The sequence below is a fragment of the Somniosus microcephalus genome, chromosome 26 (genome assembly GCF_052327205.1).
Source record: "Somniosus microcephalus isolate GS21.2 chromosome 26, FLI_Smic_1.0, whole genome shotgun sequence".
NCBI classification, from domain to species: Eukaryota; Metazoa; Chordata; class Chondrichthyes; order Squaliformes; family Somniosidae; genus Somniosus; species Somniosus microcephalus.
This window is the reverse complement of record NC_141012.1, coordinates 31804244-31817282: the sequence shown is the minus strand read 5'-3', so window position 1 is coordinate 31817282 and position 13039 is coordinate 31804244. Positions and strand designations below refer to the sequence as shown.

At 45.9% G+C, this 13039-nt stretch overlaps 1 protein-coding gene across 8 annotated transcripts in view; it reads right to left on the bottom strand.

Annotated features, from left to right (window-relative positions):
- LOC147100377 (galactosylgalactosylxylosylprotein 3-beta-glucuronosyltransferase 1) overlaps nt 1-13039 on the bottom strand; it is a 233570-nt gene that overhangs the window by 36255 nt on the left and 184276 nt on the right. For all 8 annotated transcript variants that reach the window (XR_015073725.1, XM_085968032.1, XM_085968034.1 and 5 more), the window contains one exon: nt 974-1270. Coding sequence is in view for 7 of the 8 variants with exons in the window: in XM_085968032.1 (XP_085824158.1) it covers nt 974-1270 (297 nt within the window). In the remaining variant the exon portion in view is untranslated. The remainder of the gene's footprint in view (nt 1-973; nt 1271-13039) is intronic.

Genomic DNA, 13039 nt, shown 5'->3' with positions numbered 1-13039 from the left:
ATCAAATTAACTGGTCATTTATCACAATGCTGTTTGTAGGACCTTGCTGTGTGCAAGTTGGCTGCTGTGTTTGCCTACAAAACAACAGTGACTATACCTGAAGGAATAATTAATTGGCTGTAAAGTGCTTTGGGGCGTTCTGAGGACATGAAAGGTGCGGTACAAAGAGATCTGGGGGTCCTAGTACATGAAACACAAAAAGGTAGCATGCAGGTACAGCAAGTAATTAGGAAGGCTAATGGAATGTTGGCCTTTATTGCAAGGGGGATGGAGTATAAAAGTAGGGAAGTTTTGATGCAACTTTACAGGGCGCTGGTGAGACTGCACCTGGAGTACTGTGTACAGTTTTGGTCACTATATTTAAGGAAGGATATACTTGCATTGGAGGCAGTGCAGAGAAGGTTCACTAGGTTGATTCCTGGGATGAAGGTGTTGACGTATGACAAAAGGTTGAGCAGGTTGGGCCTATACTCATTGGAGTTTAGAAGAATGAGAGGTGATCTTATTGAAACCTATAAGATTCTGAGGGGGATTGACAGGGTGGATGCTGAGAGAGGATGTTTCCCCTCGTGGGGGTATCTAGAACTAGGGGGCATAGTTTCAGAATAAGGGGTCGCCCATTTAAGACGGAGATGAGGAGGAATTTCGTCTCCGAGGGTCGTGAATCTTTGGAATTCTCTACCCCGGAGAGCTGTGGAGGCGGAGTCAGTGAATATATTCAAGGCGGAGATTGACAGACATTTGAACTACAGGGGAGTCGAGGGGTATGGGGAGAGAGCGGGAAATGGTGTTGAGGCCAAGATTGGATCAGCCATGATCTTATTGAATGGCGGAGCAGGCTCGAGGGGCCGATTGGCCTACTCCTGCTCCTGTTTCTTATGTTCTTATGATATTAATCAAGTTCATTCTTTGTTAAACATAACTTTTTGTTGTCAAGTTCCTGCAGTAAGTGGGATTTATACATAAGGTCTACCTTAGTGCAATTGGCTGCTTTAGGTTCCAGGTCATTGAGTGTTACTAACTCGCGTAGGAGGCTACTTTCTTGATAGCCACCCTTGACTCCACGCAGCTTGAAGTAAGCTTGAGGTCTCAGCAGAATTAACCGAAGGTTTATTGCAAACCCTGCCATATCTATGGCGAATGGTCTGTGCGGATCAAACACTGTTTTCCATCCGTAAACTTTTCCCGCTGCATTCACTTTCGGAGATTCATATCGGAGTCCGCCCACAAAGGCAACAGGCCAGACTGAGACCTTCCTTGTGTTGCGCATCTAATGGAAAGTGAAAAATAAAATGAATAGTAGCAGGTTCTGTTCATTAAATCAAGTCAACAGTATTACCATAAAAATGCAACTAAAGGATAAGTCTTTTATGTACTTTAACAGAATTTAACACACTACTAAAAACTCCCATCAAATTTGAAATCTCCATTTAATCACATGGCTGGAAGACCTGGACCAGAGGTCAGAACATTCTCATCTGTGGATATGCTATAAAAGAAAGACTTGTATTTATATCGCCTTTCACGACCATCAGATGTCTCAAAGCACTTTACAGCCAATGAAGTACTTTTGAAGTGGAGTCACTGTTGTAAGGTGGCAAACACAGCAGCTAATTTGCGCACAGCAAGCTCCCACAAACAGCATTGTGAAAATGCCCAGATAATCTGTGGTTGAGGGAGAAATATTGGCCAGGACACCGGGGGATAACTCTCCTCCTCTTCTTCGAAATAGTGCCATGGGATCTTTTACGTCCATCTGAGAGAGCAGACAGGGCCTCAGTTTAACGTCTCAACTGAATGACGGCATCTCCGACAGTGCAGCACTCCCTCAACACTGCACTGGAGTATCAGCCTAGCTTTATGTACTCAAGTCCCTGGAGTGGGACTTGAACCCACAACCTTCTGACTCCGAGGCGAGGGGTGCTACCCACTGAGCCACAGCCGACACTTTGGTTTAGATTTTCAGTGTGCCATGAGGCGGGCTTTTAGGCAGACGGGGGGCAAAAATCCCGAATTCGGGGGTCCCGACACCATCCCGCCCAAAACCCGCCTCCACGTAAGTTTCAGAGGAGGCGGGTACCCGCCCCGCACTGGGACCCGCCGACCCGAGGCGGGAAGGGATTAGTGCCAATTAACTGCCTGTTAACAGGTAGTTAACAGGCAGTTTTTAGCCTAATCCCTATTTTGAGGGGTGTCGTGTGGTATTCCCGATGGCTCCAAACCACGCCAGGTTAGAGCAGGCGGGCCGTCGGGTTGAAGGACTTGGAGGGGTCGCGATGTCGGTGCTTAGGTGAATGATGGGTGCATGAGTGCAAAGTAAGTGTGTTTGGTGTGTCTAAAGTGTGTAAAGAAGTTTAAATTACCTGTACTTACCTTTACAGCCTTTCTTCCTCTAGGCGTCGGGAGTCCATCACTCAGCTGGCATTGAAAGCTGAACGGCTGCGATCTGTCAAAAGTGACAGCCTGCAGCTTTTAGTGCCGGTGAGAGTTGTAACTGAGTCTGTGTAGAAGGACTCGGGTTAGAAGTCAGACTGTCAGTGTTTGACAGCTTCAAACAGCTGTGAAACACCAATATTTCATCTGTCAAGACCTCTTGACAGATGAAATTTCAATCTGTGATGTCACCTGTTGCCAGGTGGCCCTTAATTGGCCTGCTGAGCCTGCTGGGCGGGCTCAACAAGGTCACTCAAGGGAAAATTGCATGGATTGGCCGGACGCCGATGTAGGCGGGACTGCAACCCCGAAAGTTGTAGTCCCGCCTCCTTCCCGACAGCTTAATGAAAATCGACCCCTATGTCTATGCTTGTGATTGGAGCCAGCCACACAATATCAGTAAAGATTTTCAGTTTTACAGTCCAATGGATGTCCAATATTTCCTTTGTATCTGAACGGTACAAATCCAAAATTTTGGCTTCTCCAACCAAAAAAGGGAAACAAAATGAAATGACAAAAACAACAACAACTTGTATTTATATAGCACCTTAAACATAGTAAAACTTCCCAAGGCACTTCACCGGAATGTTAGAAAACAAAGTTTGACACTGAGCTACATAAGGAGATGTTTGGGCAGAACAAAGAGGTAGGTTTGAAGAGGCGTCTTAACAGAGGAAAGAGAGGCAGAGAGGTTTAGGGAGGGAATTCCAGAGCTTTGAGCCTTGGCAGCTGAAGACACAGCCGCCAAAGGTTGAGCGATTTATAATCAGGGATGCTCAAGAGGGCAGAATTAGAGGAGCGCAGATATCTTGGGGGGAGGGGGGGTGGGTGTTGTGGGGCTGGAGGACATTACAGAGATAGGGAGGGGCGAGGTCATGGAATGATTTGAAAACAAGGATGAGAATTTTAAAATTGAGGGGTTGCTTAACCGGGAGTCAATGTAGGTCAGCGAGCACAAGGGTGATGGGTGAACGGGACTAGGTGCATGTTAGGACACGGGCAGCAGGGTTTTGAATGACCTCAAGTATACGGAGGGTAGAATGTGGGAGGCCAGCCCGGAGTGCGTTGGTGGCAGGATCAGTGACCACCTGGTATGCCAGCAATAGTGGAACACACAGTAAGTGCTGCTACGTGAAGCAGTCATTGTAGTATTTTTTTAAATCCCATTTGTTTTTCCTTTACGGAGAACTATAACTTGTAAGCATTTCCCCCTTCCTAGAGGTCACTGCTCCACCTCGGTCTTGAAGTGTTGAAATCATGTGTTGCATTTTCTTGTCTAAATCTATATGGAAATCTGTAAAAATGTGCCAAGTAAATGGATTATTCTCTACCGGAACTGAAATTTTATTCCATTTTCAATATTTAATATTTCTATCTCTTCATATTATTCTCTCAATCTTTATCCAATTAAATAGGTTAGGGAGGACCAGGGTCACAAATTTAATTTGTATAAGGCCAGATCTAGGTTAGATGTCAGGAGGTGGTTCTTTTCCCAGAGAATACTGGACCTCTGGAACAGGCTGCCGGCTCGTGTGGTGGATGCTGATTCACTGAATTCCTTCAAGTGAGAGCTGGACCTGTTTCTGGCTGGGGTGGAGATCACCTCTTACAGATGGTAGGTACTGCAGGGAATTCAGGGCCAGAGTGAGCTCCTGGATTAGTTTTGATCGCCCAGATGGGTTGGAGAGGAATTTCCCACATTTCCACCCCCACCCCCCCGCCCCCGCCCCCAAATTGCCCTGGGTGGGATGGAGAGTATATATTTTGATACACAAGCTTTTGCAATTGTGTGGGACAGGCTTGATGGACCAGAGGGTCTTTACCTAACCATCATTATTCATATGTTTGTATTTACCTGCTTTAACGATGCTGATCTTGCTGAGGCTCTGCTCTAAGGGTGCTGATCTTGCTGGGGCTCTGCTCCAAGGGTGCTGATCTTGCTGGGGCTCTGCTCCAAGGGTGCTGATCTTGCTGGGGCTCTGCTCCAAGGGTGCTGATCTTGCTGGGGCTCTGCTGTAATGGTGCTGATCTTGCTGGGGCTCTGCTCCAAGGGTGCTGATCTTGCTGGGGCTCTGCTCCAAGGGTGCTGATCTTGCTTGGGGCTCTGCTCTAAGGGTGCTGATCTTGCTGGGGCTCTGCTCTAAGGGTGCTGCTCCTTGCTGGGGTAGTGCTCTAAGGGTGCTGATCTTGCTGGGGCTCTGCTGTAAGGGTGCTGGTCTTGCTGGGGTAGTGCTCCAAGGCTGCTGATGAAATCGCCCAAATGGCCATTCTTTGAGTGACAGCAAGTGGAAATAGGCTTTTCAACAGTGGGAATCATTGTTCTCCCATTGCTGAACCCGTCCTTGTTCTCACACATTGTGCACACGTGTATGCACTTAGATCAGTAACTGATGGACAGTAATCAGGAGAGCGAAACCTCGCTGACTTATATTTCTCTCTAGCCTGCAACATGTAGAGTAATTCAAGTGTCCCCACCACCATGCTGACTGATATCATCCACAGAGCCTTGGAAGCTCTCGGCCAATGTGGCTTAATGTCACACCACACCATACATTTACTCACTCAAGTATCAGAGGAGCTGAAGATGTTTGATTGTTTTTAAGCTCCACAATCTGACAAGTGGATATTTTAAAATTATTTTTAATGCTCAGTATAGGGATCATTAGCTTCCATAGCAAACAATTAATTGTCCAGTCTCGAAGTAGTGTCAGTACTGTATTCAGCTACTGCATGCAGGGCAACAGAGTGATGAGGAATCGTCTCCCCTTTCAGTTGAGGCACCTTCCCCAACCTCTCCCCTATCCTTAGTTTTGGTAGAAATGTTTCCCAATTCAGCAGAAAATGAAGTGCCAAAAGGATTCTTGGCTCGTAAATAGAATCATAGAATGGTTACAGCCTGGAAGAAGGCCATTCGGCCCGTCGAGCCAGTGCCGGCTCTCTGCAAGAGCACTTCAGCTAGTCCCACTCGCCCGACCTTTCCCTGTAGCCCTGCAAATTTCGTTCCTTCAGATACTTATCCAACTCGCTTTTGAAAGCCGTGATTGAATCTGCCTCCACCACTAGAGATATATCATACTGCTAAATATGACTATATCAAGAACATTTACAGAAATATGGAATATTTAATGGATATTCCTATTAACTTTACACAGCTGAATAAACAGGAACCACGGCCAACATAAAACTGCCATGGTTGGCATTTTGAAGGATTAGTAGCAGATTTCTATACTGTTGTTTTGGGACTGAGGACAGATCACGAGTTTTATGTGTTTTGCCCACAATCCCAAAATACGATGCGATAATATTTTTAGAATCTGTACTGTTTTACACAAGGCTTTGAAGGATGCATTTGATGTAAAAAAAAAAAACATAATTACTTTTTCATAAGGGGCGAAGCAGCATTGAATGAAGCTTGGTTCATTGCTGGGGAAACGATGAATGGTGCGTTCAAAATGAGTTGAAGGGTCAGCCAATTACTGCATGGATTATTCTCCGAACGGTGAGCTGTCTGCTCTCTGATGAGGATCAAGTGTGGCATTAAGTTGACCGAAGAGCTGCTGGTGAACCACTGTGGACCCCTCAGGGTTAATCACAGTCCTTCATCTGGGCAATGCTGGGCAAAGCCTGTGGCTTGAAATGCACCATTCATTCTACCCTTGGGATGTTCCTCCTTACCCTCTCCACCCCACTGCTTGTCGGTGGGATTACATATGTGGATATGATTTTTTTTAAAACAACTGTAACCTGAGTGTCTTCACATTGTGTGATAGGATTAAATCAAAGTTAAGCCCATAGCCTTAATAATAGATATACAATACCATACATTGGTGAAAACAGAAACATATTTGCTTCTTTTTTATTAAGAGGTGTAACAAAAGAAAATGGTTGCTATGTTTGATATGTTTTAAGACTGCATTAGGAACAGACAGAATATCTGTTCCAGCTGCGTGAGTCGCTCATATTTTTCCTGGCAAAAGTGAAGTAAACCCACTTTCTAAAACAAAAGGTTGTGACAGTACTGACGATTTGTGACAGGTGGCCCGACATTGATGTCTTCGCTCGAGCGAGCTGCCAGTGGAGGCCCAACCAGTGCCGTAGCTCACGCCAAGTGTGCTGATTGCCCGAGGAAGAATTCCCATCGATCCTCCGAGCCTCTTGGTTCAGAAAAGGGGCCCAGACCAAAATCAATCCCTCAATCTCTAAGCACGTTTGGAGGTGTCTTCAGAAAAACCTTAACTAACCAATACAAACTAACATGCTTCACAACTGAGACTCTCAAATGCTGGGCATGGGCATGTCACCCTAACAATGTAAGACAACGAGGAACATACAGATCACAAATCAGGATTTGAGCACATAATCTTGGTTGACACTCCAACGCAACACTGAGGGATAGCCGTATTGTCCGATGTGCTGGAGGTGCAACTGGTCTCAGTAGCGCAAAATCGCAATAGCGCATCAGCAGTCTGTTTTACACCCCGCCCGATTTTTGTTTCCATTAAAGTCAGTGGAAAATAAAATCAGACAGGGTCTTATTATTATTAAAATGGGCTACTGATTCGCTATTACCCATTTTGCGCTACTCCCCCAAGAGCAATTTCACCTCCGCTGTCTTTCAGAGGAGAGGTTAAACCAAGGTCACACCTGTCTGTTCAGGTGGATGTAAAAGAGCTACTCCGGCTCTACTCAGTAGAAAGACATGGGCCTAGAAATTCAGTTGTTTGCGCCAGCCGCTAGCGCCTTAGGAGGAGGTGATGTGGGGCGCTAGGCGGCTAGCGGCTGGGCGCAGCGTGATCTGCACCTCTCCCCAACTTCAGTAAAGATTTAGCGGCGGCGCAAAGCCTTTGCGCGTGCTCAGCTGCGCGTGCAGATCCTGACGTCATTTCATCGTGCAACGCCCTTTGTGCGCCCCAAACTGGAAATTCAGTGGTGCCGGCCTATTGTGCACCTGGCGCCCCTAGCGACTGGTAGAGGGGAACTGTTTCCATTCGCTGCGGGGCGAGGGGGGCGCAAATTAAAGGGCACTCCTCCTGCAGTAGAAATGGCAGCCATTTTACAACACTCCTTCTTTGTGAGAGACAGATCTTTGCAGAGAGACAAAGGTAGAGAACTTTCTGGTTTGGCTCAACACTCGCACAGGTACTTGTGGCTTCAGGCCACAGCTTTGCACTTGTCTTTAACTTCAGAGCCATAGCATTGATTGGAAACATATAATGGGGGGTGCAAACGTTGGCCTTCTCCATAGTCCTGGGCGTTGTACAGATCAAGCAGCAGTGGTCAGGCCTTGCTTCAGGGCTGCAGTGTGCAGGGCGTGGCAGGCAAACAAATCCACCCTCCCCCTTTAAGAGCTCACCGGCGCCAGAGTGTCTGCCGTCAATCAGCAACTCGCTGAACCTGCGCTGCGCCCGCCCTCGGGGGTATCGCCCCGGGCCGCCGGCTTAGCGCCTAATGATAGTTGTGCATCGCCTGTTTTAGCGCAGCAGCAACCTCTTGGGGCGATGCCACTGAATATCGGCGAAGGTGGCGCGAAGTTGCGCCGGGCGCAAACTTTAGCGGCCGCCCGGCTGTAGCGCCCCAAACGTGGCTATACTGAATTTCTAGGCCATGGAGTTCCCCATGTGCCCTGGCCAGCATTCCTTCCTCAGTTAACATCACCAAAACCGAATGAACCTGCCGTCCATTTCATTTTCTGTGTGTGAAATTTGCTGTGCGCTAGTGAGCCACCCTCTTCACCTACATAACAATAAGGACTACACTTCTTTCTTTCTGCTGGAGTTTTCGCTCTAACTGCCTGAGTGTTATTCTGCTTCAAGATCTTTCGCCAACTGATTGGAGTTTCACAGATTGGCTATTCAGCATAAGGTGCTACAGATAAAGAGTTTCCATTTTGTTGTGGTTGAGGATTCCTTATACTTCTGAATATGTTAACATGTATTCTAACTTATTTTTTGAGAACAGTAAAAAGGTCAGCTCTAACAACCAGACTCTTAATAATGCTTGAAAGAGCACGGTAACTGTCAAAGATGCAAAGTTAAGTGCAATATTAGTGAAAGACAAATGATGGGAATATATTTCATTTATCACTGTCTCATTACCATATTTATCATTACACTCTCACTATGGGCTATGAAGCATTGTGATTTATGCAAACTATGTTACATATTGTTACAATCCTAATGGGCTGAACATTGTTTTTCAAGTTGGGGCATAATGGTCCATGTACTATTGAAAGTAAATGTACTTCCAAAAACTAGCCCTAGAGCACTATCACTGACTTCCTCCATTCTTTTGAGGTAAAACAAATGCTGGGCATGGGCATGTCATCATAAAATACAGACATTTAAAAGTCGGCTGTAATGGACCAACGCACAGCCATTCTGCAGGAGATATACTGGAGGGCTTTCAGAGTTTCAATCAAGAATTAGTTACCAGATACTGCAATGCTAAGGTGGAGTCAGAAGATTGATTTTATGAAGCTTTGTGTGCTGGGAGCGCAGATCAGGAATTGGGCGTGGAGTTCAGTGGGCCATAATGACCTTCTATGTACACTACGTAAGGTAAAAATGCATCTTGTCCTTTTATTGAGAAACCTGGGGGAGCATCAAAGGCAAAGTGAAGGTCATTACCAAGGTCAAAAGAAATAGATGAGGTGATGAGGTAAATCAATAAATTATAGTTTATGCCAAGCTGGCATATTAAAAGTCTGCAGATTGGAGGAGAAAAATAACAGTTTATTAATATTTAACAGAAAAGTATAAGCAGATGCAGCAAATGAGTATCAAACTAATGGGGGTGTGGTACACCTGCAAGGCTTGTGAATGTTATACTTGTATCATCTGGTCCATTGCTCATTGTCCCAGTTAATGGTTTATTCTAAACTTCCACTATTTTGAAGACTGTATCATGTCTCCCTTCAGCCTTTTCTCCAGAAAAATATAAGTTTAGTGGCTTGAGCGTTTCTTGCCATTCTTCCCTTTTTATATTAAGCTCTATCCTTTATGGAACAGAGTAACTAAATCTGCATATTTTACCCCAGGACTTGCCTCACCCTTGACCTGTAAAATATTAGTATAACTTGTCCTGACTTGCAATCCAATGTCCTGCAGATGCACCCTGTACCCAATCTAGTTCACTGATAATTGCTTCACACTGACCACATATTTTCAGACTCTATCAGTAGATACTCTTTCATGTTATACACATTTAATGCTTTCTGCTCACATATGTATTGTCGACATTTATCCATATTATCTCAGGCCATCTATATAATTGAGCCAAGTCTCTCTCAAGAGAATTAATCTTCTTTCTCCTTATTACCCATCCGCATATCTTTGTGTCATTCTACCCATACCCTGTTCCAGACCATTCACAAATACTGTGACCAAGAGACCTAGGACAGATCTCTGTGGCATACTATTAGCTATTTTCCCATTTATCGCCACACTTTGGGCTGGATTTTCTCAGTGGTGTTGGGATGGTGGCGGGAGAGCTGGTTTCCGGGTTCCAGTCCCGCCCCCGGCTGCAGCCGCTCTGTAGATGTGATTTTCCCTTGATTGGCCTTGTTAAGCCCGCCCGGCAGGCTTCCCGCCCAGTTAACAAGAAGCGGGTCTGATGACGTCATTTGATGACGTGTCATCAGCCGGTTTCCTTAAAGGGACCACGGCCACATTGAGTTTGACCGTTGTGCTGTCAGTGTTTTACAGCATTGAGGTGCTGCAAACACTGACAAGCACTGCACAAAGGTGGACGGTTGCACCCAGGCACTCCAATGACTCCCTCTATATGCTTATACATAGATACATAGATACATAGAAGATAGGAGCAGGAGTAGGCCATTCGGCCCTTCGTGCCTGCTCCGCCATTCGATGAGATCATGGCTGATCCTTTAATTCAGTATCCCGTCCCCGCCTTCTCTCCGTAACCCTTAACCCCTTTTGCCCGTAGAAATATATCTAATTCCCTCTTAAATATATTTAATGAGCTGGCGTACACTGCCCTCTGTGGCAATGAGTTCCACAGGTTCACCACTCTCTGAGTGAAGAAATTCCCCCTCATCTCTGTCCTAAATGGTTTAGCCCTTATCCTTAAATTATGTCCTCTAGTTCTGTTCTCACCCGCCAAGGGAAACATTCCTTCTGCATCCAGTCTGTCTAGACCTGTCAGAATTTTATACACTTCTATGAGGTCCCCTCTCAATCTTCTAAACTCCAGTGTGTACATCCCTAAACTACATAGTCTCTCCTCATAGGTCATTCCCGCCATTCCTGGTATCAGCCTGGTGAATCGCCGCTGCACCCCCTCCATGGCAAGAACATCCTTCCTCAGATGAGGCGACCAAAACTGTACACCGTACTCGAGGTGTGGTCTCACCAGTGCCCTGTACAGCTGCAGCAAGGTATCCCTGTTCCTGTATTCTAACCCTTTTGCTATGAAGGCCAGCATACCGTTTGCCTTCTTGACCGCCTGTTGCACCTGCATGCTCGCCTTCAGTGACTGGTGTACAAGAACACCCAGGTCTCTCTGTACTTCCCCCTCTCCCAATCTATTGCCATTTAAATAATAATTTGCCCTCCCGTTCCTGCACCCAAGGTGGATAACTTCGCACTTGTCCACATTATAGTGCATCTGCCATTTATCCGCCCAATCGCCCAGTCTGTCCAAATCGCTCTGGAGCTTCCTGGTCTCTTCCTCTGAGCCCACCCCCCCTCCTAGTTTAGTGTCGTCTGCAAATTTGGAAATGCTGCATCCGACTCCCTGATCCAGGTCATTAATGTAAATTGTGAACAGCTGGGGGCCCAGGACAGATCCCTGTGGTACCCCACTTGTTACTGCCTGCCATTCAGAAAATGAGCCGTTTATTCCAACTCTCTGTTTTCTATCTGACAGCCAGTTCCCTATCCACGCCAAAACTTTCCCCTTTATCCCATGAGCCTCAATTTTCCATGCTAATCTTTTATGTGGGACCTTATCGAAGGCCTTTTGGAAGTCCAGGTACACCACATCTACTGGCTCTCCCCCATCTATTCTACCAGTTACTCCCTCAAAAAATTCCAATAGATTAGTCAAGCACGATTTACCCTTTGTAAATCCATGTTGACTCTGTCCTATCCTGTCCCCATTTGCTAAGTGCTCCGCTATTTCATCCTTAATGATGGACTCCAGCATTTTGCCCACAACTGATGTAAGGCTTACAGGTCTGTAATTACCTGCTTTTTCCCTACCCCCCTTTTTGAATAGTGGGGTAACGTTAGCTACCCTCCAATCCATCGGCACTGTTCCCGAGTCTAATGAATTCTGAAAAATCATCCTTAGTGCATCCGCTATCTCTAGGGCCACCTCCTTCAGTACCCTAGGATGCATGTTATCAGGCCCTGGGGATTTGTCCACCTTCAATCCCTTTAGCTTCCTTAACACCATATCCTTAGAGATATTGATTTGCGTCAGTTCCTCCTTTGCCAATGTCCCTATTTTTCCCGATATCCCAGGGAGGTTTTTTGTGTCTTCCTTCGTAAAGACTGACCCAAAGTATGCATTTAGTTGATCTGCCATTTCCTTATTTCCCATTATATATTCCCCCGTATCTGACTGCAATGGACCAACTTTGGTTTTCACCAGTCTTTTCCTTTTGATATATTTATAAAAGCTTTTGGAGTTAGTTTTTATATTTTCCGCCAGCTTGTTTTCGTAAGCTATTTTGCCCCTCTTGATCATGCCCTTTGCCCTCCTTTGCTCTATCTTAAACTGTTCCCAATCTTCCGCTCTGGCGCTTTTTTTGGCTATTTTATACGCCCTATCTTTGGATTTTATGCTGTCTCTAATTTCCCCTGTTATCCACGGTTGAGTCACCTTTTTAGATTTCCTTTTATGCCAGATTGGTATAAACAATTTTTGCAATTTTGTCATTCTATCTTTAAATGTTTGCCATTGTTTATCTACCTCCAGTCCTCCCAGGAACGTTGTCCAATCAGACCTACTCAGTTCCCGTCTCATGGCATCATAATTCCCCTTGTTTAAATTCAGGACCTTAGTCTCTGAGTCAATTTCTTCGCTCTCCATTTCGAGTGAGAAATCGATCATGTTATGATCGCTCTGACCCAAGGGTCCCCGTACAACAAGATTACTGATTAGTCCCTTCTCATTGCACAGTACCCAGTCCAATATAGCCTGTTCCCGAGTTGGTTCCTCGACATATTGATCCAGATAACCATCCCTTAAACACTCAAGGAATTCCTCCTCCTCATTATTTTTACTCCCTATGGAGGGAGTCACAGCACGCAGGGAGGCTCTCTTCCCTTCCAAGAGTGGAAGAGACCTCCCCAGGACACCAACACAGCCTGGTTGCACATTGCACAGAAGGGCACAAGCAGGCATGTCATTAGAGTCCCTGGCTGCAGTGATCTTAGTGGATCATGAAACATTACTGCAAAGCCACACTCAACCTTACCCTGCTGTGCCACTCAACACATCCTCATCACTCTGCCTTCCCTACACTGCTCCTGCACATCCTTACTCACACCAACTTACCTTGTACCTCCACCTATCCCTCTCTATCTACATTATCACTTCCCCATCTCACTAGCCACCCCTCACACTCACCCTCCTCCTA